We start from the raw sequence: 26,015 nt of genomic DNA, 5'->3' as shown, positions 1-26,015 counted from the left end.
AGTCCAGTTGACTGTCTATGGGGCTTTGCCTTCAGGGAGGCCTTATGAGGCCTACTACCTGATAGTTCAACCTCAGGGCCACTTAGTACCACAGTATGAGGGATTCAGCCCTCAGGGAGGCCTAGTAAAGCCTACTACCTGATCTCCACAAAAAAATGTGGGAGCCCATCTTCAGGGAGGCCTGAAGAGGCCTACTTCCTGAAACGGTCTAATCAGCTGGATGTGTACTGCTGCTGGGGACTCGCCTAACAGGGAGGCCCGGTCGAGCCTACTAGCTGATAGCGAGTCTTTCTGCTACTTTAATGAACACTGCTGGAACCATACTAATAAAAAACTTTCCTAAAGTTTTGACCTAGTGTATGCTCCACAATGTTGTGACCCACCTCCGAGGAGGCCTGTTAAGACCTACTACTCGGTAGTGAGTCTTCTGCCCAAACTACCAGGGCCAACCACCAAAGGTGAGCTGGCCTAGGAGCCCTATCTTAGGGGTTACCCAGTCAAGGAGGCCTGCTGGGGCCTACTACCTAACTATGCAGCCTTCAAGGCAGAAAAACTGTTACTACAGCGCTACAGCATCCTGGTACCTAATCACATTGCCAAAGGCAGTGTACTCAGCAAAAAGCAATACCCTCATAGCAGGGGAGTACAACATACGCCACTCTGCCTAGTGGAGGCCCCATTTTAAGGGCCTACCTACTAAATGCAAGGGCATCAGCTCATGGCAATGCTCTGGCTTCAAGGGAGCGGAGTTCAAATACCGGAATGAAATGTAGTTAGAACTCCCTGCTCAACCGGAGCCATCATGGTGTGAGGTAGATAATACAGAGCTGAGAATGGATTACTCAAAACTACCCTGCGTTAGCGGGGGAGTAACACCATATGCCCCTGAAATGTTAGACAGGGAGCGGGCCTGCAAGTGGCTCCAAAGGGTGACAGGGATTTGTCCTGTGCCCAGCCTGGGGGAGCGGAGCTTGCTTGCAAGCCAACCAACTTTCACCCATCGTCCGAGCGGTTCAGCTCAACGGGCTGAGTGGAGCCAGCTCTAGAGGCCTAAAAACAAGTAGCTCTGTTCGGCAGGGTCTTGCAAACTATCACATCGCAGAGCGAAAGACAGCCTGACCCGCCTGAAGGATCATACCTCAACTTCCACCCTGCATTACTCTATCACCCCTGAATGCAGTGAAAGGGGCGGGCTTTGGCCAACAACTCCCATTTAAGGGAGGAGGCTGAAATCTCGGGGAGGAAGCCTACACATAATAAAATGCGGCAGCTATACTTAGCAAAACGCCTCCAACATCCCAAACATAGCCTAGGCCAGCTACAGAGGCGGCCCGGGTTAGGGCCGACCTACAAGCATAGATCTACCTGAGGGCTCGGAGGAGCCACAGCCTACTTGATTGAGAGGCTGTGAAACACTCAACCTACTGCCAGGGGAGCGAAGTACTCAGGATACCAATGTCACAAACCGAAAGGTAGGACATAAGATCTATCTGAAGCGCCAGCGTCAGTCTAAACCTAAAGTAAAAAAGTTTTTTTTTTTTAGGAAGACCAACTACTCTACCCCTAGGCGGCTTAAAGCCCTGAGGCTAACATAGAAATGAGTGGTGGCCCACCACGCATAAAAATGTCATGACAGGAAGGCCATCACCTACTCACACGGGAGTCAAATCTTTTTTTTTTGAGCTTCTCCCTAAATCGTTCTAGCCACAAGCTGGGGGGGGGGCTTCAGGGCCCTGAAGTTCCAATACCTTACCTCATTGCTCCTCTAAGAATGACTCCCTAGGTCTATACAGGGAACAAGGTCTGTAGAGAAATACAAATCAGTGTTAGTATACACACAGAAATTATATTAAAAACCAACCAGTTCACCTGCGGCGTGCAGAGTGAAGACTCGCCAGAGAGTTCTCTATGAACCTGGGGGCCATCACTTTACATGCCTGAAAGAGGCGCTCTCACCAACCAAGCCGAGGCGGGCCATCAGAACCTTGTTCTCATCCTAGACCCAGCCCCAGGCCTGGTGTAAGAAACGCCTGGGGAGTCGGGAAAAAGAGGAGAGGGCTAGGATAGTAACAGCCCTCCAGGAGATGATCCATCACTAACGCTGTGATCGTTTGTACTGGATCACCTCCCTCAGATCCTTCTTTTTCCTGCGGGAGTCACGCCTCCTCTGTGACCTGCTCCTACATGGAGGGGGTGCACGAGAGGCGACACTAGCTCTCTGGCCCTGTCTACGGCCCTCAGGTCGTGAAGGGCCAGGCTCTCCCGCCTGTCTGGGCTCGGATCCGGATCTCAGCGGTATACAGGTCTTAAACGCCGCTGAGCGCGCCTTCGCCTCCCTGAACTTTCCAACCACCGCCTCCACGGAGGTGCCAAAAAGTTCAGAGGGCGAAACCGGTGCATCAAGGAGAAAGGCCTTCTCTTTCTCCCCGATGCCAGCCAGGTTCAACCACAGATGCCTCTCCGTGGCCACCATTGCCGCCATCGATCGACCGATCGAAGCGGCAGTCTGTTTAGTGGCCCGGAGAGCAAGATCTGTGGTGCGGCGCAGCTCAGCCACCGCCTCAGGGGACAGCCCTGCCCCCTGGTCGAGATCCCCCAGCAGGTCGGCCTGGTACGCCTGCAACACCGCCATAGTGTGCAGGGCAGCACCGGCCTGACCCGCTGCCGTGTATGCTCTGCCATTCAAACGCGCTGTGGTCTTGAGCGGTTTGGATGGCAGGGCTGGAGCACTCAGTGTCGACGCCCGCCCAGACACGAGATGGTTCGCAAACGTCTCGTCAATGGGCGGCATCGACACATACCCTTACTCGCCGATCCCCTCAACATCAGCGAAACTAGCCCGCTGATGTCGGTGGATCCGAGCAGAGTATGGGTTCTTCCATGCCCTCTCGATCTCAGTATGGAGATCAGGAAGAAATGGAAGGCTCGCCTGAGCTGGTGGTCTATGGCCGGGGAGAAATCGATCGTCCAGCCTGCCACGAACAACTTCTCCCCTAACGCGCCGCCATGGCAGTTGCAACCTGTCAGTGGCGCGTTCCATTACATCCAGCAGCTCAGCATACACGGGACAGGGTGGCTGAGAGGGTTCAGGGTCCACCTGAATGACCTCCTCCTCATCCATCACCTGCCCGTCCTGAAGAGCATCTGTTGCAGGAACAGTAGGAGAAAAATCCTCTTCGTCATCCACCTGCAACTCACCCTCGTCATCCGCCGAATCATCTGAGAGGTTAACACCCCTCTCAAGACGATCGGCGAGATCCCTCTGGGAACCCCATGACGCGAGTCGCCGCTCTGCCTCAGCGCGAGCGGGACCTGAGCCACGAGGTACAGATGGTGAGCCCTCCTCACTCGAGAAGAAGGCTAGACGAGAGCGGAGCGTTTTCAAAGCAAAACGCTCACAGTTTGCACAGACAGCTCCCTCAAGAGCCGCCTGTGCATGCTCTTTGCCCAGACAGAGAACGCACAGTTCGTGTGAATCACCCGGCGTCAAATACCTTGGGCACGGATCCGCACACTTCCTGAAGCTTTCAGCCTTCTCCGTGCGTTTCATTTTCTTTGCCGACTTTTCCAGCGATATCAAACAGACAGTCCCTGAAGACGAAAAGATGTTTGTCATGTTTGCAAGGCTCCCTTTTATACTTGCAGGTCGCACGTTAATCATTCACGTTAATGATTCACGGGCTGTCGCCGGTCATTATGATTGCCGTGATTTGATAGTGATTTCAGACACCTGTCACGCCTGAGGCGTTCCCCAAAGCGTCATTCTGACGTAGTGTAGAGTTCCCTTTCGAAAGGGAACGCGGCTTAAGTTTCAAGAGGGAAAATCCCCCTATTAATTCACATATGCTTTTATTCAGATTTGTGCAAAATCCAGAAATGAAGAACTGGCTTCTTTTTCAATTAATGAATGTAAATTTTAATTTAACTGACCGCACACCACAGGAAGTTGATTTAGAATTTCAGTGGGAAAGAGAGAAAGGATATATAGAATTATTAAATTTGGAGAAATATAAAAAACTATTTGCTACCTCAATTTCAAATTCAGTCTTTCTCAATTCAATTCTGAATGGAGCACAGCCTTAATATCCTATAAAGTTTCAGAATACATCAAGAAAGATCCTTCAAGGATCCTTAGGAGAGGGGAATCTATTGGAAATCAAATCAGCTTGTCAATCAAATCAAATCAACCACTTGACCGCCTCAGGGTTATTCTATTTTTGTGTTTTTTTTTTTTTTTGTTCGTCTAAAGAAATTCAAGAGAAACATCTGAGAAAAAGTTAAAATATAATTGAATAACTCCATTAAGTCTCCAGAGCTTTGAAAAAGCAACCTCCAAAGAATAAAAATTTCACTCACAATTAGTTTAATTGTAGGTTATATAAGGTGAGATACCAGGGAAAACTTTTGAATGGTCTTCTCTATACTTGAAAATTAGGACTCTCTTTTTGGATGGGTAAGCATCCAACCTTTGAGACAAATATGGTTTAATCACAATTCAATCAATACTAAGAAAACAACCATGAACCTCATTGAGTTTTTATGTCCTTCTAATCTTATACTCTGAACTGCCTCAGGTTTATATTGGTTGTTCAATGAATGCACGTATTCTAAAGGGTTCTCAATACAATGAACATCCAGGCATTTTCAATAGTGATTCACAGTCTGTTCAGCATAGCTTCACTGTAAGGGCAAAGCTTTTAAAATCACTTTTTAGGTGCCATATGTTCTAATATGCTAATACAATAATGTTGTTGCAAAGATGACCTTAAAACTAGCCATGTATTAGTGAAAATCAAACAATACTAAGCTTTTGAAAACATTCATAGAAATAGAAATCTATTCTGTGTGAGAAGATGTAGCATGTGAATAGCAGAGATATTTCATGGGCTTAGCAGAGTTATTGTTGATTCCTTGGGCTGTAATTTCTGATCTCAACATGGTAACCAATATATAATTTACTCATTGGTATTTTTATCTATAGCTTAAATTCAAATCAATAGTAAATTTAACTGCGCTGTGCTTCCTAGCATTCAAAAGTTGGCAAAATTGATTCTGAATTTTATTTTACCTTAGCATTTGTACCAGTGGTCAGTCCACCTTCTACTTAGTTTAACTTAAAGGAACACTGTGCTTTAGCTCATGGGTCCCTTTATCTTGAAATACAAATCTACAGCTCTTGCTGAAATATCGGGGTGCCTCAAGACTCTAATCTAGGCCCGACCTAATCTTCTCATAAGAGCTTAAGTTAGAAAGATCCTCTTCCAGCTGTGCACATACATTGGGAGGGTGAAATAAACAGGCTGGCAGTCAGACATATGTGGTTGTTTACTTTTTTCCCGAGATACAGATCTTCCTGATTTAAGAGTGCTGGGTTTTTATTAAATACTGTGCAGGTCTTGACGAATGACCTTTAATGTTCTCAATGCTTCAACAGAAAACCAATCTCAGACAGACGAAAAAGCATCTGCTAATGTGTATGCAACTTGACTACTAACAGTATACATTCAGAGTATAGGCTATTTATATTCATTAGGGTTGAGAACTGAGAAAGAGGTCTTATTCAGAACTAGTTCTTTTCTTTGAAAAAAAAAAATGAAAAAAAAAAAGAGCAGAATGATTTCTATTAATTTTGGTTCTGGAAAAGGCATGCATTCTTTTGACTCTTATTAACCAGTTATTTTTAGTGAATCAAAAACCATTCAAAATCAGTCCAGTTCTCTCAGACTCACTCACTGAATTACACTTTTTAGGCTATTTTCAACATTTATGATTCTAAATTAATCAAGAACTGCTAGGTTATGATTTAATTATGGCTTAGCTTACTGAATGATTTTATAAAAGAAAATAATGAATGATGCTACCAAATTTATCTGGCTAAATTTATATTTTATTTATTTATTTTTTAAATAGTTTAAAAATGAATAAACTACATTTATTCATATGCATTTGTACCTCCATAATTGTATATTTTTTTTTAAAATCCTGGCAAAAGGTGTTTACACATAATATTAATATGTGTTTCTGATTTGTTATATTTGTTTTGTATAAATCTGAATTGATCTCCTTATTTGCCAGCCAAATAAAAAATAAATATCTCTATCTCAGAAGTACTGAAATAATCATTCAAAATATTATTTTTATATTGCTAATAGATATCAAAGTCATTCAGTATTAATACAATATTTATATTAAAGATACTACAATACATATCAGAATCAATTTATTAAAGTTTTGGATGCCTAAATCTCAAATCGCTGTTAAAAATCTATTTCCTTGATTTATTTTTTGGATCATTTTAGCCAAGAGCTTAAATTAAAGTTAGATATTATTTACTGTACATTTCAGATGTTGGTAATTTTTTCTGTCATAAAATCTTGCATACATTGGATAAATAACATATTTAACATTGATATTGCACTCAGGTTCAAGGTTTCAAACGAAGACCCCTAGAGCACTTTCAGACCCCTTCAGAAACACATGAGTATTAAATGTGGTCAAGCTCCAGTTGTTTTACAAATTAGACACTTGTAAGGCCAAACGCCTGTAAGCAGCTCCCGTCAACACGCATTAAGGGATCACTACGCCATTCGCCCCGAATTACACAGCGACCCAAGGCCTAAAAAATATCTTGTTATACAATGTGAAAGCAGAAATCCCAACAAGCAAGTCTTAGCGCTTTGGGCAGACCAGATGTGGGGGATTACTCTTAATCTGCAAAATGGCCACACAACTCTAGCACTTCTTCTCCAGTTCATTTATCACTAATGTGGCACGGCAGTAAGACGCGGGAACCTGAGCACTGACTCACTACGAGATCCACACTGCCACAGCCACACAAATCAAAACACACACACACATGCATGCATTCACACATACCAGCACAATTTGTGCTGGCTCAGAATATGTGGCTTCATTAGCCAGTTTGAAATGATAAATAGTTTATTGTGTGTAGTGGGGGGGGGGGGGGGGTGCTTGGGGCTGTCAAAAGCAGAAAGTTCCTCCCCCTCCCTCCAGCTCCACCGAGGCTATTAAAACGGCATCGTGCTAAAGTGTAAAACTGTTTTTCTGAGCCAATAGGTGATGACATCCTGAGAAGAGCCCTCTGTGTATCTTTGAAACATCTCACAAGCATCTCCGAAGCAGATAACGGCACCTTGCTGACAATCTGATAAGTTACTAGTGGGTCAAAGCGATGCAACGTGCTAGTTGTAGCCTGAGGTGAATGAGAAAAATTATTCTACATCCTTTGTAGGGTGAGACCGGTAAACAAGGCAGGGGATATGACTTCAAAATGAACGTAGCGTGCATACGGTTAATTAAAAAAGAAAGGTAACAACAGTTCCCCAACTGTAGAGTTGTCAAACTGAAATTAGTGGGTCAAAAAACAACATTCTTTGATTTCAGGTCTTTCTGGGTAAAACCACAAGGCATTTGCAGAGAAGCATTCATACTTTAAACTCTGCGTCCTCTTACCATCTCAAAGGAAATAAGTGGGTGCCAGTGCGAAAAGAGGAAATCAACACTTCAACGGTACACGTTGCTTCACGAAATTGCCATCATGTGCAGCTAAAGTGGGTCTGAAATCTCGGCCATCAATTTTTAATCATAGTCCTCTTCCACTGACCACTAAACCTCCTTTCTGCGAACCTTAGATAACTTTGACTTTGACTTTGGCTCTCTTTAATATCTCAAATCTTTAAATAGAAAATCTTTCATAAAATCTTTTAATCTCAAAGAGTATCAGAAAAGAACTCCAGAGTGTCTCATACTGGGCTCATATTTACCAATGTGTCCACAATCAAAAATGAAAGATTTCAACATGGTGTCAAAATATCTTAAAGTATCAAGATATAAGTAATTGAGCTTTGCATCAATAATAGGAATAAATGCCATTTAAAAATAGATTAAAATAGACAACAGTTGTTTTTAAATAGTAATAATAATTCAAAATATTTCTGTTTTACTGTATTTTGATCAATAAATGCAGCATTGGTGATTTCTTTAAAAAAAATATTTTTTAAATCCTGCTTTAATTTGGTTAATTCTGTGTTGCATTGTTGAGCATTTTGCTGACGTTACAATGTTATGTCTAAAACATAAGTTACTTGATACCAACTTTTCTTTAATGAACTGTTAATGAACTTTAAATATATATATATATATATATATATATATATATATATATATATATATATATATATATATATTTAAATATATCTAATATATATCTAATATATATATATATATATTAGAGCAGCAACTAACGATTATTTTTTCTGTCAACTAATCTAACGATTATTTTTATTAAAATAAATTATTAATCTAATGTTCTTTTCTTGATTAGCTAATTAATCCTTTGGATACCTTTACAAAAAAAATATAAGTACAACTTCTAATATAATATTTCAACCTTTATTCATTTTTTTCCCAAAAATACTTCAAGGTTGAAGTTTTTACAGTATACAAAAATAAAGAGGCAAAGAAAATTATTTTACTATGGTAAATATGAGTTAATTATAGCATTTATAATTAAACCACAGTAGCCACAAATGTATAGTTGTCTGAGACGTCATGAAATTTAACATCACAAACCATAAAATGTAGTCAGTGTTCTGCTATGGTTTATTTTCATAATAGGTAAACACAGGTTACAAGTTAACACGATCACATTTCCTTGATTCAGCAGCTGCATGATATGACGCCGAGAGTCTTGTCTTGAATCCAGAGAGCTGGAGCTGATTTGGTGTAGATCAGTAGTTTGGTGGTTCGTGACTGTTGTCTCGCGGCGTGCCGTCTTTTAACACTTGTTCGAAACCCGCGCCAACACAGACTTACTTTCTTTTTATTTATTTATTTATCCTACTTACTTCAGCCGCTACAGGTGATCATACCAATAACTTTTAATCTTTACAAGAATATCAGAATCATGCAATGAGCAAGTCTGAGTTTATTAGACACTTAATAATATCACATCAGTCTGTACTTTTAGAATCGCCGAATCTGCTGCGGTCGTTCCATCACATCTGCAGCAAATACCTGAACCAGGAAGTTGGTCACAGATAACACTGTAACCAGTTAAACCGTAACACCGGAGAGCGCCAGTAAGTTTTCTTCTGAGGTGCTCGTGCATCGCAGTTGTGCTGCCGTCGTCCATCATCTCGGTTTTGCAAATGGAACAAAGGACCATTTTATTTGGCCTCTGTTTAAAGTATTCCCATACTTTTGATAACCGTGGTCTCTGTTTTTGTGATAGAATGCAACTTTCGCCATTCCCAGGAGCAGAAGCCGCCATTACACAAAATGTAAACACTGTGACGCGTTGCAGCACACATTTCACATTCGTAATTCTGGTGAATAAAAACACAGTATTCATGGGCTTAAGAAATATCTGAGACAAATTTGATACTTTGGTAACAGCATGAGCGCCCACTAAAAAAATTAACTTTGAGAGTGTGCACAATATCTTCAAAGCAAAGCATATATTTACTGCTATATACAACAAAAAGTGTTTGCAACTGTAGTGTGTGTCCACTCAACTGACTGTTGACATGATTTAGCCTCAGCGTGTGGTGCGTTTGTGTGTGTGCTGCTTGTGCATGCGTAACTCGGCAGAGTGGCAAGCAGCAGTGGCAGTGCCTTCTCTCTGCAGGCTTGCCTGTCAGTGCACTCCAAGGACATGCAGCGATGTGTGCAGGCAGCGATTTGTCTTTCAGGCCTCTTCTGGGATCCAGAGAGCAGCTTCTGCAGCAAAGCCATAAGTCACTATTCACACTCTTCCTCTCAGCTCCCTAATGGCTGACACACAGAAGTCAGCTCCGGCTTTGCTCTGACATGCTGAATCAAAACTGCAAGGGACAAAAGATCAGTCTGTACATACACACACACTCACGAACCAACCGATGCCATATGAGAGAAAGTAAATGCATAAGGTGTAAAAGCGAACATTGTCTCTTATTTGTGTGATTCCAACAGTGAGCAAACAGATCACAAAATGCTATTTCGCTACGTTTGAGCAGGAAATGATATGTTGTTTCAGTTACCTTGTGCACAAAAAGTTCTACATCCTTCAAGCAAAAGTTCAAAGGAATGAGAAATTTTCAGGAGAAACCTGGTTTGGATGTCTAAAATGAAAAAGATTCCAAAGGAACTTGACATCATTTTACTGAAACATGAAGGAAACTAGAGAAAATCTTTCATATACAGAGTCATTACTGTTCCCTTAAAACTAAAGTTATTTACATTTATTTTTGTTAATAGAAATAAAAATGAAAATAAATGAAATATATAGTAATGAAGGATTAAAACCTTGGCAAATAAAATACATTTTAAATGGTTACTTACAAAATATGTATAAATAAATAGTTTAATTATTCAAATAATTAAAAAAAGGAAAAAGAAAGCTCATGAAAAATAATCAAGACAAAAACATACAAAGAAATTACTAATACTTTAATTAAATAGAAAAATTAAATGAGAAAAATACAACTAATTCAGAATATTAATAAATACTATATCCAAATATAAATAATACTAAAATAACACTGGTCATCTGGGGAAAACACAATAATAGTTCTGATTCGATTCTGATATTAATTCTACTACATTTACAATTCACTGCCAGATAAAATATGCAAAAATGTTCAATTTAAATGGGGCAGTACCATCAAAGGTACATGTTAACTACTAATAAAAAACTATCCCTTTCAACTTGCTGTATCAACTATTTATTGTATTTTCTATTACCACATTCAATAGTGACTGCCGAAACATTTATTTTTCTGTTGCAGAAGCTCTGTTAAACAGAAAACATAATGGTCTTGCCTTATATGCCATAATATAACCCAAAAGGCCACAACATTTCTAAAAACACAGCTGATGGAGGACTTTGAATTGTTTCAACTCAGCAATTGAGAAAGAAAAAGCAAATGGAAAAATGCCATCACTCATGGGAAGTCCCAGCTTGTGGTGGTTAATAATGGTCATTTATTTCTGTTACAGAGAGACATTTTTTTCCCCAGAATGCCATAGTTAGAAAGTGCCAAGAAATACTACTGGGAGGAAATGTCTCACTGAAAGAATCTGAGATACATTTCCATAAAACGCTGCAGTATTGTAAGGGTCAGGCAAAATGTTTTCAAGTCACATCTTTAAAAAAAATACAAAATAGAAGGAACAGAAGGACACTGTCAATGGAAATCTTTTTAAAATTCAGTGTATTATGCAAAGACGTTCAATAAATTGCAGCTTTCACACACTTATGAACACCATCAAGAAAACCACTTTGCTTCAGAATGGGGACCTTCAAGAATTAGCTGGTAATTTGCATACCAAAACCTCTGAATGGCATACGTTTTGAACTCTGGCATGTGGTGAGCATTTCAAATGACACAGCCGGTTGGGGCTTCACAGTGCAGAAACTAATTAGATTGTCCATAACGGATTCCATCTCACTTTATATGATGTGACGTGACAGCTGCCAAAGCTGTTGTAAAGTATGAAACTGTTTGTTTGTGTGCGTGTGTGTGTGTGTGTGTGTGTGTGTGTGTGTCTGAGTGCAATTGACCACTCATCTCCGGCTTTCCAACTATGATGTGTATATGCTTCTAAAATCCCTTTTAGTCGATGACCAGCTCTCTCAGCAGAGGTCAAATCCATTTGCGCTTCCTGTAGGTGGCATCACACCAGGATGACCCCCAGGTCACAGCAGCTGCAAAAACAGCCTTTTAAAAGCCATCAGAAGTCCCAAGCCACATGCACAAACTCTAGGATGTTATGTCAACAAAAAAGACACAGTAAAAGTAAAGGTGGGACTATTACCTGACACACATGATCCAGATTTTGGTCTGCGGTGCTCAGGAGGAAATCTGAGATCTACAGTTTTTCTCTTAAATGTTCTATTCGTTGTTGACCATTTACAGAGTCACACAGCAGTTCCACTTGTGATATTTTCACAAACTGACACTTTTCTCTGTTTGCATTGTGCTAAGCCTCATATACACAACCAGACCAATCGTTTCACAAGTGGGCCATTTAACAGCCCTGTTTTGTTGAATTGTAAAAATCCTATTAACGGTCAAAAAACAGTTTACTGAAAAGGCTTCGTGGTTGCCTAGGAAAGCAAAACAGAATGATTCCACAACAATTTTCAATGATGACACTAGATGTTGAGAGAAAAAGCAATGCAATACCAAGCAGACATGAGAACTACTCCTACCTACTTGAATGAAGACCCGAGATCTCTCAAACTGTTTGCCAAGATTACGTTTTATATAACATGTCTCCAACTGCAAAAAAACTGGTTTTCAGATTGATCCTGCTATTTTGCATGCAACCAACAGATCAGGTGACATTTTTTCAATCAAAGCAATCCTTTCCTTTCCTAAAGCCACCACACTGAAAGTTGCAAATGATAAAATACCTACATGAAAATCAATTACACAATTAATGCATCATTTCTATACAAAGGATTACTGATTAAGCACATACTGTCTCATTCAGGAAGTGAAAAAGCTCAAGAAGCATGAAATCTGAACACACGGCATGCTACAGTTAAGATTTCTGAATTTGTAAGCCATAATTTCCCAAGAGGAAAGTTGGCTTGATCCAGTGGTTGATTTGGATAAAGGAGTCTCTATGCTAATCAGAAGAAAAAGGTGATGATTTAATAAGAATGACTGAAAAGTAAAACTGTTTTTCAATACTCTCAATAGCTCTTGATAACTCTACAGGTGAGTTTTTCAACATTTAAAGTATTAGCAGCATTCCACCGGACCTTCAAAATGTAGTACTTCTATTAATAACATTTTTTTTTTTTACGTGAAACAATGAGGGGTTTTCAATCTTAACAGACCTACTCTTCTCACAGATTTTTTTTTCTGTATAGGACTACAATGTACTACTCTGTAATACATACAGAAAATGTACAAAAATATAAAAAAATTATATGAAAAATAAATTATTAAAAAATAAAAATTAAGTTAAATGTAACATTAATAAATAAACACTACCATGCAAAAGTGTGAAGTCAGTCATTTTTTAATCAAATTAATTATTTTATTCATTAAGGACACATTAAATTGATCAAAAATGACACTACTGAGTTTTCTGTTATTATTCTATTTCTAATAAATTCTGTTCTTCTGAACTCTCTAATCATCAAAAAAATCTGAATCTTTCAAACACAAAAATATCTGACCTTTTTATTTATTTATTATTATTATTATTTTTTACTTTATGCTACTTAACTGCTTATATAGAGCATATACAGTTTACAGTACATATATCATATATGTCTACCCACAGAGCCTCCATGGGGAATTCAAGGTCCTCCATGTGCTCTACAACAAAGTCTGCTTGCAGAAATAATTAAATATAGCAAACTATTCTGCCAGTACCATGTTTCAGTGAGATGTGATGTGGGAGCGACATTAGTCTGATTATTTTTCCTTCTGTCCAGTCAAATGAAGTAGGTTGTGGTTATGTTGCTAGGTGTCACATTCCAATAAGACACTTGATATGACCGTGGCCACTGTAAAGTTGGTTGGCCAGGTTTTAGTGTTACATTTAAAAGAGCCAAAAATAGATGAGGTGGATTTCTATAATGTCTTGTTTACTGACCACTATCGACAGCAAAGGTTTGGGAAAGTTTTGAATCTAAAATCTGAATGTGACACTACAGAAAATCTATCGTGGCAGTCAGTGGGTGGTTGACAGAAAGCATGAAAGCATGCAGCAGTACTGGATGTCGTAATAAGCAATGCCTTAGATATAAAGCTCTATGAGACATTATACAGAGTAGAATGTCCATTAGCGTCCTCTCTATATGGCTTCAAGCTAAAAGGAGCTTTCAGCAAAGCCCCAGTTTTCCAAATAGACCCTATCATCAACATGCATCATTGTTGTATCTGTAGAAAATCTCTTCTTCAGTTCATTTTGAGAAAGAATGATTATATGATTGGTGTGCTGTTGCTTGGCTACCATAAAAAAAAAAATGTTTTGTTTGATGTCGAAAAAACACTAGATCACTGGTGTGAAACTACTAACCACAGAGCAGTCAAAAGACATATGTTGGCCTCAGCACATGATACATCAAACAGTGTATCAATCGTTTTTGTCCACACAATAAAATCACATATGCTGGTCAACAACCTGAGAAACAGAATGAAAGATTAGATTTGCACAATTTGCTAATACAGAGAACCAAAATGAGAAGAAACGAGGACAAGGATAGGGCAATTAAATTCAAAATGCATCTGAAACACATACACAAATAATAAAAACAACAATAATGATCATTTTTCCACATCTGGTCAAGCAAAATAATTTTCCCACACTATTTTTCAATAAATCAACATAAATTATATTTAATAATTTAGCAACAAATATCATATTTAAAAATATTACAAATATATTCATACAGTATATTAACATACCCAAATTAATTTAATACTAAAAATAACATATGCCTACATATATTTTTATATTTATGAAAATGCTTCTGATCATATTTTAAGTGATGATGCATCTTTAATTCAAAAGTCAAGACACAATCTTTAGGAAACTTAAAAGCTAAAAATGCACAGTAACTATATCGCAATATTCACAATCATCCTTAGAGAGATTAAAGGTTTTTACTGACCCTCATGCTGTTCTGCTGAACACAAAAGAAATTCTGAATAATGTTGGCAACAAAACACAACTCCCATAACATTTTTTAATACAATGGAATGATGGTCAGTGAGGACAATCAACGGTTTGGTTACCAACATTCTTCCCCCAAAAAAAATAAATAAAAATAAAATAAAATAAAAAATAAATAAAATAAATACATATATATATATATATATATATATATATATATATATATATATATGTATATGTATGTATATGTATATATATGTATGTATATATATGTATGTATATGTATATATGTATCTTTTACATCCCACAGAAGAAAGAAACTCATACAGGTTTGGAACATCTTGAATGTAAGAAAATTAATTATTATTTTTCAATATATAAATATAATCAATATATATTGCCACGTAGTGTAGCCCTAGGTCTACTTTAGTTATGAATTTACAGATCAGACAATCTGGGGAGGAAAAAAAATATGGGCATGAGAGGTTAAAAATGCACAAGGCTTCCAGGATTCACAGAGCTCAGAACAGCTGAGTCCTGTTTCAGATGTGCTTAATCCCCATTTCTCATTTTTAAAACCACTCATCTTCAAAATGGCCATGGCAGTGATGGAGATCAGAAAAGCCAAGGTATTCTGTCTTAAACCATTACTTCACTTAATCTTAAAAGATCTGGTGATCTCTCACATTAACTGTCCTTCCCCCAGAGCACCTAAAACAACATCCAGTTTGTAAATCACACCAACTGACTGGCAGAAAGTAAATCTTCTTGTCCTGCATACTACTGAATTTCTGAAAGTGACAATTATATAAGAGTTTGTACAGAAATCAGCTGAAAAGCCAATGCACACTGATTTCCTGATAGAAGCGATAGAAGCAGACCACCAGTTGTGATAATGGCCAATATAACTTCATTAGCTCACAGACCTACAAATCATCCACAAGATGCTCTCAACGTTACACTTACGACTGCAAGCCATGGTGTCAGGATCATTTCATTTGCTCATGATAGCAAGAAAACTAGTTTCACCACTGGCTGAATACATCAACAGAACTGTCTGCCACAACTTTGCCCCAAGTGTCAATGGCACAGAGGCCTTTTAAGAAACATGAACAGAAATCTGAACAGCAACAGCAGGATTTTCAGTAATGGTTTGTAAGATGAGACAAGTGAGGCTGTGGTAAAAAAAAAAAAAAAAGTCAATATGGATTCAATCTCATAAAATGATACAAGTAAAGTTTAATGAAAAAAAATAATGTGACAGACAGACGGAAGCCCCTTTCAAACTGCAATTCCGGGAAATACAAAAAAAATTGTTAGCAATTGGTCGCTAGATTTTGCACTTTCACACTGCCAGTGATTGCCCGGAATATGAGCGTGCGTTCACACACAACACGTAAATGTCCTGTAAAGACGCGCGACATCAGGATGTGACGTGTAATGTACGAGTCGAAAATTCTAGGCACGTTAACTTTCACTTAAGCTGGCGAACGATCTCAGCTTCATTGCGGAAAGTGAGGAACTAACTGATCTCTGCTTCATTACAGTTTGCAAACATTTTTTTTTTTATCGTGAACGTTGATCTGCCTTCGAAACACCTGGTAAAAGAGTCATCACTACGACACACTCTTTATGGCATTAGTTGTGGCTTTTGTTCACACACAGCGCTCTTTCTGGGACTGAACCCGGCAATGTTACTAGGTCCCCAACCCGGGATCAAACCCGGGACATGTTTGCTTTCACACAGAAGGCGACCCGGCAATGTTCCGGCAATTTTCCAGGTCCGATGTGCAGTGTGAAAGGGGATGCACGGACGGACAGACAGACAGATAGAAAAAAACCACGGAGAAACTGGTGGTTGTTTTAGGAAGCTCAACACTAAAGATCTCCAATGAATTATCTAAAACATACTGATAAAGACAACAGATGCATATCCATTTTGTGAATCCCTTGCAGACAGCATGCAGTATGAGCAAATGAGCATGCTGTTTTATCAATGCACCAGAGGAAGTATCTTTATCTGTGTTTTCACTGTCTGTTATTGCTACACAAAAGTGCATGAGTGGAAGGCCACTCAAGGGGCAATACCAACAGCAGCAAAAAATGCATGCTCTGACCTTCCCATACATTGAACACATCTCTGCCAAACATTGTCACGTACAAATCCCTCATACTGCCAGATTCAATCCACCTTGATCATAATCTTTCCACCCCAATTGGCTCAAATTCAAATAACACAATCCACCACATTCAAAATCGGCTTTTATTCCACCGGCAACAAACAAAGAACTGACCGCCTTAAGCACTTGCTTTATGTGATTATCTTTCCTCTAATACATTGGACTAATAGGCTTTGTGGCTATAATTTTCACACTCCCCTGTCCATTATAATACAGCAAATGCCACTCCATTTGTTTTTATTCCACCATATGTGGTTATTTATCAGATTGGATAACTGTGTTGATTCCATGTAATGTTCTATTTTGTATCTGTTGCAATGCAAAATACTATCACGTTTAACATCGCTTTTCATGGCCTTTGATTCAACAATACATAAATACATTGAATGCATGCAAAAATAAGTTTTTTACTAAAAACTAAGTACTTCTAAATTAAAAGAAAATTAAGAAATTAATATAAATTAATATTAATATAATATTTTTTATGGACCATAGTGGTGGCATCAGATGGTAATTTGGTATAGGCTATACCAAATTAAATTAATAAGTGATATAAATGTTCATTTATTTATTGGCGGGGGTCATTATATATATATATATATATGTGTGTGTGTGTGTGTGTGTGTGTATGTGTATATCTAAAATTTTGATTTTTATCAAGCTCCTCCTTGAGTCATTTTACTTTAATTGCAATGTGCAGGTCCTTTTCCAGGCTATTAAAGTGAAATAACTGAACATAAATATAGGAGCCTGATAAAAATCCTAATTTTAGATGAAAATTTCAGATGGCACTTAGAGGCTTTTGCATCTGAACTCTTCATATATATATATATATTTTTTTTCAATATCTATATATATATATATATATATATATTAGGGGTGTAACGATACGCGTATTCGTATTGAACCGTTCGGTAACCGTGGACTAATTAATTATATTTGGAAAATAAAAAAAAAATTGTGAAATATAATGATATGCGTTCAACAAGGTAGCCCAATAACCCAAACGACATAACAGGCAACGCCCCTGACACCCCCGAAGAAGAAAAAAACACCAACTTATATGTTTATGTTAGGCTACTCAGTCAGGCGCTCGCTCACTCAGTACACGCTGAAGGCTCGTTGCAAAATGGCCAATGCGTTTAACAGACCAGAAATAGAAGATCCTCCAATAACCAACAGGTCTGGTGTTTGGGTGCACTTTGGATTCCCTGTAAGCTATAATGGTGATGGCAAGAGAGTGGTGGATAAAAAAAACAACGATATGTCGCATCTAGGGTACACCAGCGGGAATACAAAAAAAAAAAAAAAACACCAGCGGGAATACTTGAAACATGTCAACTCATTTACGCCGACATCACCTTAGTGTGTCAGTATCTGGGAAAAGACGAAAAAAAGGAGAAACATACACGCAAAAAACTATCCCCGCAGCATTTAGACAGACATTTCCAACGGATTCAAACAGGGCAAAAGACATCACCACGGCGATTGGTAGGCTACATTTACGTTATAGCCGCGGATATGAGACCTTACTATTTACCATTGATTCTATCATCACCATTATAGCTTACAGGGAATCCAAAGTGCACCCAAACACCAGACCTGTTGGTTATTGGAGGATCTTCTATTTCTGGTCTGTTAAACGCATTAGCCATTTTGCAACGAGCCTTCAGCGCGTACTGAGTGAGCGAGCGCCTTACTCTGTAGTGGAAAACGTAGGTTTTAAGAACATGCTTAATGTAATTGAGCCCCGTTACAATATTCCTTCACTAGCCCATTTCAGACAGACCGTAATTCCTGCTTTGTTCCAAAAAACATAAGCCCTATAGAGAACCAATTGAGTAAAAACACACTCAATATAAAGAGTTATAGAGTTCCATATAAAAAGTTACATCTTTGTATTTGTTCATAACTACTACAATAATATAACATTTTAATTTTTTTTTTTATAAGGAGCTGTTTTTGTTTTATACAGTATGCTGCTAAGAAAACACCATAGAAGATGGGTAAAGAATAGCTCCATCATTGTTCAATGTAAAAAAAAAAAAAAAAAAAAAAAACATACTTTGTTAGTTTTAATAAAAAAAAACATTTTTTTAAAAATCAAGGAAATTTATCTGCCAATTTTTTCTTTTTGCTGTATCTAAAACGTACCGAACCGTACCGAACCGAACCGTGACACCAGTGTATCGTATCGAACCGAACCGTGAATTTTGTGAACCGTTACACCCCAATATATATATATATATATATATATATATGCATGTTTGTGTGCTGCTAGGCCATGGCATTCTTATATATATATATATATATATATATATATATATATATATATATATATATATATATATATATATATATATATATATATATATATATATATATATAAGAATGCCATGGCCTAGCAGCACACCTACATGCTCTAGTTGAGCTGTGGTCCTTGTGGCAGATCCAGGTCTCCCTCCTGCTCCTGTACCCACTAATTCCCTGTCGCCTCTCTACTGCCTGTGTCAATAAAAATAGAGCAAACCACCAAAAATAAAAGCTGTGAAAACTGCTGACTCCTGAGCACAACTGGTCAAGCAACATCACTGTCTATGTTCATTGCTCTTGAGATTTATTTTGTGCTGCGAGTAAAAGTGCCAATTTGAAATTGTAATAAAACCTTATTCTTCTCTCCCTTGCATTTGCTGAACACAATTTGCATGGTGCACTTTTCCACTGGGAGAATTGACAAGATGCATGTTTTTGCATGTAAATATACTGTGTGCCAAAGTGGTACAACTGCGTAATGAATTCAAATTAGTCAAAAGAGTGCTTAAATTTTTTAAAGCAATTTTAGCACACCGTCTTTAGTTTCATTCAGGTTGACCAAAGATGGCTGTACTCTCAAAAGCAGAGAAGAAATGTCAAACACATGATAAATACCAAAAGGTGTGTCTATATTCCTGAATTAAATAAAGGTGGCTTTTGCAAAATGTCAACAGATCTGACCCAGAGCAAATTAGATTGTTTATTCTTATACCTCATCTAAAAAATAATTCCTCATTGTTGAAGGTGAGAAAGAAGAGACACGTCGGGGATCTGAGTGATGTCAGGGGTTAAACCAAATAACATTCGCTCCATCACACTGAAAAAACGATCCATGACAGTTTGATATACAGACGCCATCTAGGAGAGCCATTGATGTCCTATAATTATACAACTACTCTTAGAGTGAGACCCTCGCCTGTGGGACTCCATATATCCGAATTCATACACCCCCAAATAGCCCCACAATCTTGTGATGGATATCCAGCACAGATAACAGCAGAGAAGGGAAAACCATATATCTGCAGGGACTTTATAGCTTTCACATTCATCCACTGTCAGTGTGCTACAACCAAGGCCAGAAGACTTTATTATGCAGACAGGAAAGATTGACGAGAAACAAGGTATGGCTGAAAAGATAGGGTTGAAATTCTGATAGCATTTCCAGCCACAATGAACACCGAAACACCGGAAAGAATGAACTTTTTTATTTATTTATTCGAGCCACGGTTTATTTAAACCCATTTTTTTTTCTGGATAAAACATTAAATAGCATAAGTAAGATTGTTAGGGGAAATAAATGGCTTTGAGAAGAGAATAAGCAGGGTTTTGTCATTAATATGGCTGAAAAAGCACATGAGCGTCAGGACATAATGAAACAGGAAATGTTTTAGAGTCATCGCAGCATACTTATTAAGCTAGGGGACACTCTAGGTATCCAGTGTTTTATCCTGTACACACATAATGGCTATGTTCAGTCATGTGGTTACAGCTTTCATTACAGAACAGCAGGCTTCCAGGTTTTTGGAGGAGTGTTTAATTGGCAGGGCCGTGTTTGACAAGCATCCCGAAGAAATGAATTTCAGCCCACATGTTTGGACTTTCTATCCCCATTGTGTCCAGCACACAATTGGTAAACATCTCTCACATTGTCTTTGTTTGGCTGCATTGGACTGCTGTGTGTGCCAATGGGGAATTGCTGGACAGAAAGCAGACCACGGCTGGGCACGACTTCACAGATTCTCCAAAGATTAACTCTAAAGATAAAGTATCTACACTTCATCCTGATGAAAAGCTACCCAGGCTGTCAGCAAGTCTGTTCACTTTGCAAATCCTAATAGCTACTACAACTTAAGCGGGTTGACACATTTTAGAGGGAAATGAATTGATAAAACTCTATTTAACTTCAGGTGGCTGCTATCATCCTGTGCTGAGATGAAGTCTGCAAGTTATAATGGCCAATACTCATTTTCCCGACTCTACAGGATGGCAAATGTTTCTTACAGCTTTCAGAAATTTAAATCCCTCCAGCCCTTTATAGTAAAATTCCTTTAAGTAAAAAAAGCCGACAAGCAAATCAGTTACCTGAAGAACCAGTCACAGATGTTTTAGACTGCAGTTACCAGGGTTAAAAATACAGTAGCAGCTTATTCAGTTAAGAACAGATATTCTGTCATTCTTTACTCACCTTCATGACGTTCCAAACACGAATGAGGAGAAAAGGAAATGTTTGGCTGGATGTTCACACTATTTCCTATACAATGACAGTGAATGGCGAGCAGGGTCTGTCAAGCTCCAGAAATGACAAGACGGCAACATACAAATTCAGAATGCATCCTAGAAATCTATACAAACTGTGCACTATATTCCAAGTCAGAAGACATAGAACCAATTTTTGCATGTCACTATTAGGTAAAAGACACAGGAAAAACATGGAAATTTTGCAAAAAAAGAGAATGAGATTTGAGATTCCGAAGACTTGAGGCTCGCTCACACCAAGAACGTTAATTATATTAGCATCTACACCAATGAACAAATATATTAAAGGGGTCCTATTATGCTCTTTTACAAATTGATTTTGTTTTGGGGGTGTACTAGAACATGATCTCATGCTTTGTGGTTCGAAAAATGGCACAAACGACTCGATTAGTTCTGGGTTTGATGAAAGCCCACCTTCCTAAAAACGAAATATGTTTTGATTGGTTAGATGTCCCAGTGCGTTGTGATTGGCAAACAGGATAGACGGTGTTTCAGTACTGCCCCGCCCCTTGCCAAGGCAGCTAGTTCTGTTTGCTCCGGTATAGTTACTGTAAGGGTGGCGTCAATATTGCCATATCAATTTGAGCTGGATTCAGAACAAGATGATCGTGCAGAAACTTTGTACGCACGGATATGGACGGACATGGTGAAAACTTGACACTACAGCAGCTCTTCTTCTTCTCCATTTTCTCTGATGCACTAACTCTGCAGCAGCACTTCTTTATCGTCGTCTTGTCTGATGCACTCAACCAAGTGTTCTAACCACAACCTCGCCCCTCCCCACCTTCATTAGAAGATGAAGAACATTTTAATCATCTGAAGAAACTTTTTCAACTTGTACAATGTAAATGTTCCTCAATGGTTGTTTGTGGAACCATAGATGACAATAAATGATCCTTTACTTTCAATAGTGAACCTATTCTCATGGAATCTGAATGTTTACTAAAACATGTCCTTCTTGGTGTGAACATGCAGTTTGTAGTGCAGGATTTGTGTGGGCTATTTTTAAGGTCATTTTAGTGATAATTCACTTTAATTGCATACAAAATGGCTTCCAAACATCTTTTTTTGCGTTCCACAGATGAAAGAAAGTCATACGACTTTGGAAAGCCATGAAGGTCAGTAAATAACAGCAGGATTTTTCATTTTAAAAATCACTGCAGCTGTTTTGCTCAAGAGTGTGACCGTGTGTGTCTGCAGAAGTAGACCTTAAAGAATATCACGGGTGGGCCGACAATGAAAAATCCCCAGGAACAAGGAGCTAATGAGTCCATCTGACGATACCATACAATAATGGTACTACCTGCAACCTAAACTAGCTTACTGTGACTCCTTTGGCTATTTTATAACACACTCACACCATCCATCATTTTGCTGATGCTAAAAAATGCAAATCCTTCTTTTACCTGTACATCTGTCTCACAGGACCCGTAAGCCTATTTTTAACCACTACACAACAGACCAGAGGCTTCACCTTTTATATTCACTGTAAAAATCAAGGCACAGAGAACAGCAAGAGGAATTACAAATCATGTCCATCTAAGTCTGAATGCTCCAGCACAGCAGGTGAACAATTTTATTCGTCCCTTGAGATCCCAGCCCCTCCTCTCGCTCTCTCTCTCTCTCTCCCAAGTGAATATTTTATTAATAAACATCAGTCAGAAATGGATGGCAGATGAATTCCATTGATTAATTAACAACCCCCTAAAATAACTCATGCAGCACAAAGCAAACAAGCCCAGACATTTTGATAGACTGGCATGACACTTCGGTTGTGCTGCATGTTAAAATGACTCGGTTACACAAGACGGGTAAATAAAGAAGTGCCATTAGAACAAGCGGCTCATGTTGATGTCGACGCTTCAAAAGCAGGGCTTGACATATTCCTGAAAGGGCATTGTATTATGCACACTTTACACTCCCACTGAGAGAAGGTTAGAAGATGCCACGTGAGGATTATAGCAGTAATAAACAGCTGTTACGGCCGTGATCCCATCCTTAAACCGCTATAATCAGGATTGCTATAAACAGGGTGTTATGTACATTCCCCACTAAATGCTCACAGCAGATTACAGTGGCTGTGAAATGCAGGCAGTGGCAAGATATAGATTTTTTCAAACCAGCTTTGAAATAGACAGTGCGAGATAAAGAAAGCAAAGATGCAACACCCTTCAGCGTGCTGAGCTCCACCGTCAGATCTGTGATGTGATCTCTCTGCTGTGAATGCATGAACTTCCAGCATTCATGAGTGAAATTTTCTGTCAAGCATGCAGTCGCTCATACATGGAAGGGCTAAGCTTAATCCTGTAGTTCTGTGTGAGCTGCATAATAGAAACAAATGTATTCCCTCGTGTGCAGAAGGGCACAGAGAGATGTATCATATGACACTGGTACTATATCAATCTGAATACTTGAGAACTAAAGGGGCTTATTATTTACTAGCACTAAACTTATACTAAGCCAATGAATCTGTCAATATTTTGGTATTGTCAGATTATCGGCATCCTCATTTACGTCTGTCGGTGGCAAAATTTAACAAAGGATTTAATGGTTTCTAATTCTTTGTGATTCTAAGTATTGTATGTAGCAGATGTTCCTTTAAATTCAACAATTTCTGACAAATAGTATGCAATGCTGACCATTTTTCAATATGTATTCAATGTTTATGTTTAAAAAAAAAAAAAAAAAAAAAAAATATATATATATATATATATATATATATATATATATATATATATATAATTAAGATTAAGAATAAATGATTATTTTCTGGATATATGTGCAATTATCATGGTCTAATTTCTGTCTTTTTGAATGACATTTTGGCCATATACACACAAATGTATATACGTATGTAGTGTGTATGTGTGTGTGTGTGTGTGTGTGTGTGTGTGTGTGTGTGTATACAAACCATGTATAATATCAGACCCCTTAAATCTCTTTCTAGGCAGCACTTTCTTATCTAAAGCAAATGCTAAAATGTACTATAAATGAATCAAATAATGTTTGTTTAAACAAATAGTTTAGCCTAATCTTCAAGGTCTGAAAGCATGAAGTGATTTGTTAATAGCGGCATGTGTTTCAAAATATTCAGTTCCGAGTAACATTTATGTTTGCTGACTATATAACACGCAATGAGACCTGCGCAATGAGATATGGTCAAAACTATAGTTTCTGAAGTGCCTGAGCATCACAAACGCATCGACACAGGTCTAGTAGCTCCCTACATGACGCGCGTGCAACATACCTGCGATTTATGCTGCTGTCCATCCTCGAGTTCTGAAACACTGTTCATGATTTTCCATCGATCATTTACCATTCTCTGGAATCCTTAACATCCGAGAGTTGTTTTCATGGGCATGAGGAGAGAACGGGACTGTCAGTCTTAAATTCCAGCATCCAAGAAAGAGAAAAGAGAGACAACACAACAGTCTACGGGAACTAAAACTACTTCAAGATGATCCGCGCAAACCTACAGAAAACCGGGGCACAGAACTAGAGATCCACACTCATTTTGTAAAAGAAAAATATACGTACTTTAAGGGACTTGTCCCTCACCCCCAAAAATAAACAAATAAGAAAATGCAGTTCGAAAGCAAATCCGATCTCCTCAACGCACTTAAATACTGAGGAGAAGGTGTGACTGTTTGCGGATGATGCGTTCTGTTCGTTGGCAGGTATTCCTCCTCAGATATAAAACTTTCCCTGTTGAGTCTATGAGAAACAAAAAAAAGACGTGGATTTAGAGAATAAAACATTAAGTTGTGCAGAATAACTGTGTGCTACGCGTCCGTTTGATTTGCTTCATTCCTGTGGTGTAAGGACACGCTTGTGGTGGAGCTCTTGAATTCCGCCCGATGTCCGATCCGTGAGCGAATCGTTCTTTTGAGTCGGATCTTTTCAATGAATCGTTCGATCCGGTCTGAACTGTTTGCTCACCGCATTGGACTGAACGATTCGGTCACGAGTGAACAACTCTCTGACTCATTCAAGCGTAAAGCGAACATGTCCGAATTACATTGAGCCGAGAACCGATGAGTGAGCTGACAGTAAAGAGCGTTTGGAGCCTATCGAGGATTTTTCTGATGGATCAGAGTAGGCTATGTACCACAGTGCTTTTAATGGGTATTAAGAATGGAGTCAGTATTATGGTCTTACCAGTACCAAGTTAACAGACAAGCCAACAAAATGCAACTTCATGTCATGTCCTTGGGGAGGTTTGTTTGAGAAATCCATTTCAGGTAGTTTAAAAAAATGAGAGCAACTAATCTGTCAGCTGGTAAACATGCTGCGATTTGTACTGTGAAAACTATGCCAGGAAGTGTTCAGAACATTGCAGAAAACTCTGTTTGTCCTTCATTTGCACTGCAGCTACAATAAGTATAAGTACCCATGAGCTTTCAAAAAAAGATTTTCAGCTTTTCATGCTATTGAATATTCAGTCCAACAAAACTGCAAAGAGCTAAAAAATGCCATTAACTGCCCTCTAATATTTTCATAGTAACATGGTCCAGATATGCTTTTGTTGCCTGTATTATAATCATCCACCCTCAGGAGCTACACTAATAGCAATTCTGACATTTTTAGCATGTGTTACATGTCATAGATTTAGAGATTCAAATGTCA

The 26,015-nt window shown here is 38.6% G+C and overlaps 1 protein-coding gene across 2 annotated transcripts in view; it reads right to left on the bottom strand.

Moving 5' to 3' along the window:
* The window catches only part of LOC132114822 (fibrinogen C domain-containing protein 1-like), a 114,001-nt gene extending 88,619 nt beyond the window's left edge, over nt 1-25,382 (bottom strand). Inside the window, exons 1-2 of one of the 2 annotated variants that reach the window (XM_059523165.1) lie at nt 24,927-25,380; nt 24,637-24,719 (exon numbers count right to left, since the gene is read on the bottom strand). In XM_059523165.1, coding sequence (XP_059379148.1) covers nt 24,637-24,708 — 72 coding nt within the window. In that variant the 5' untranslated portion in view covers nt 24,709-24,719; nt 24,927-25,380. Of the gene's footprint in view, nt 1-24,636 lie in introns of both variants that reach the window. The other variant, XM_059523166.1, reaches the window with a different exon arrangement.
* Between the last annotated feature and the right edge of the window lie 633 nt (nt 25,383-26,015).

Source organism: Carassius carassius, chromosome 34 (assembly GCF_963082965.1).
Source record: "Carassius carassius chromosome 34, fCarCar2.1, whole genome shotgun sequence".
NCBI lineage: Eukaryota > Metazoa > Chordata > Actinopteri > Cypriniformes > Cyprinidae > Carassius > Carassius carassius.
Note: the sequence above shows the minus strand (reverse complement) of the source record. Positions and strands in the feature narration are given on the sequence as shown.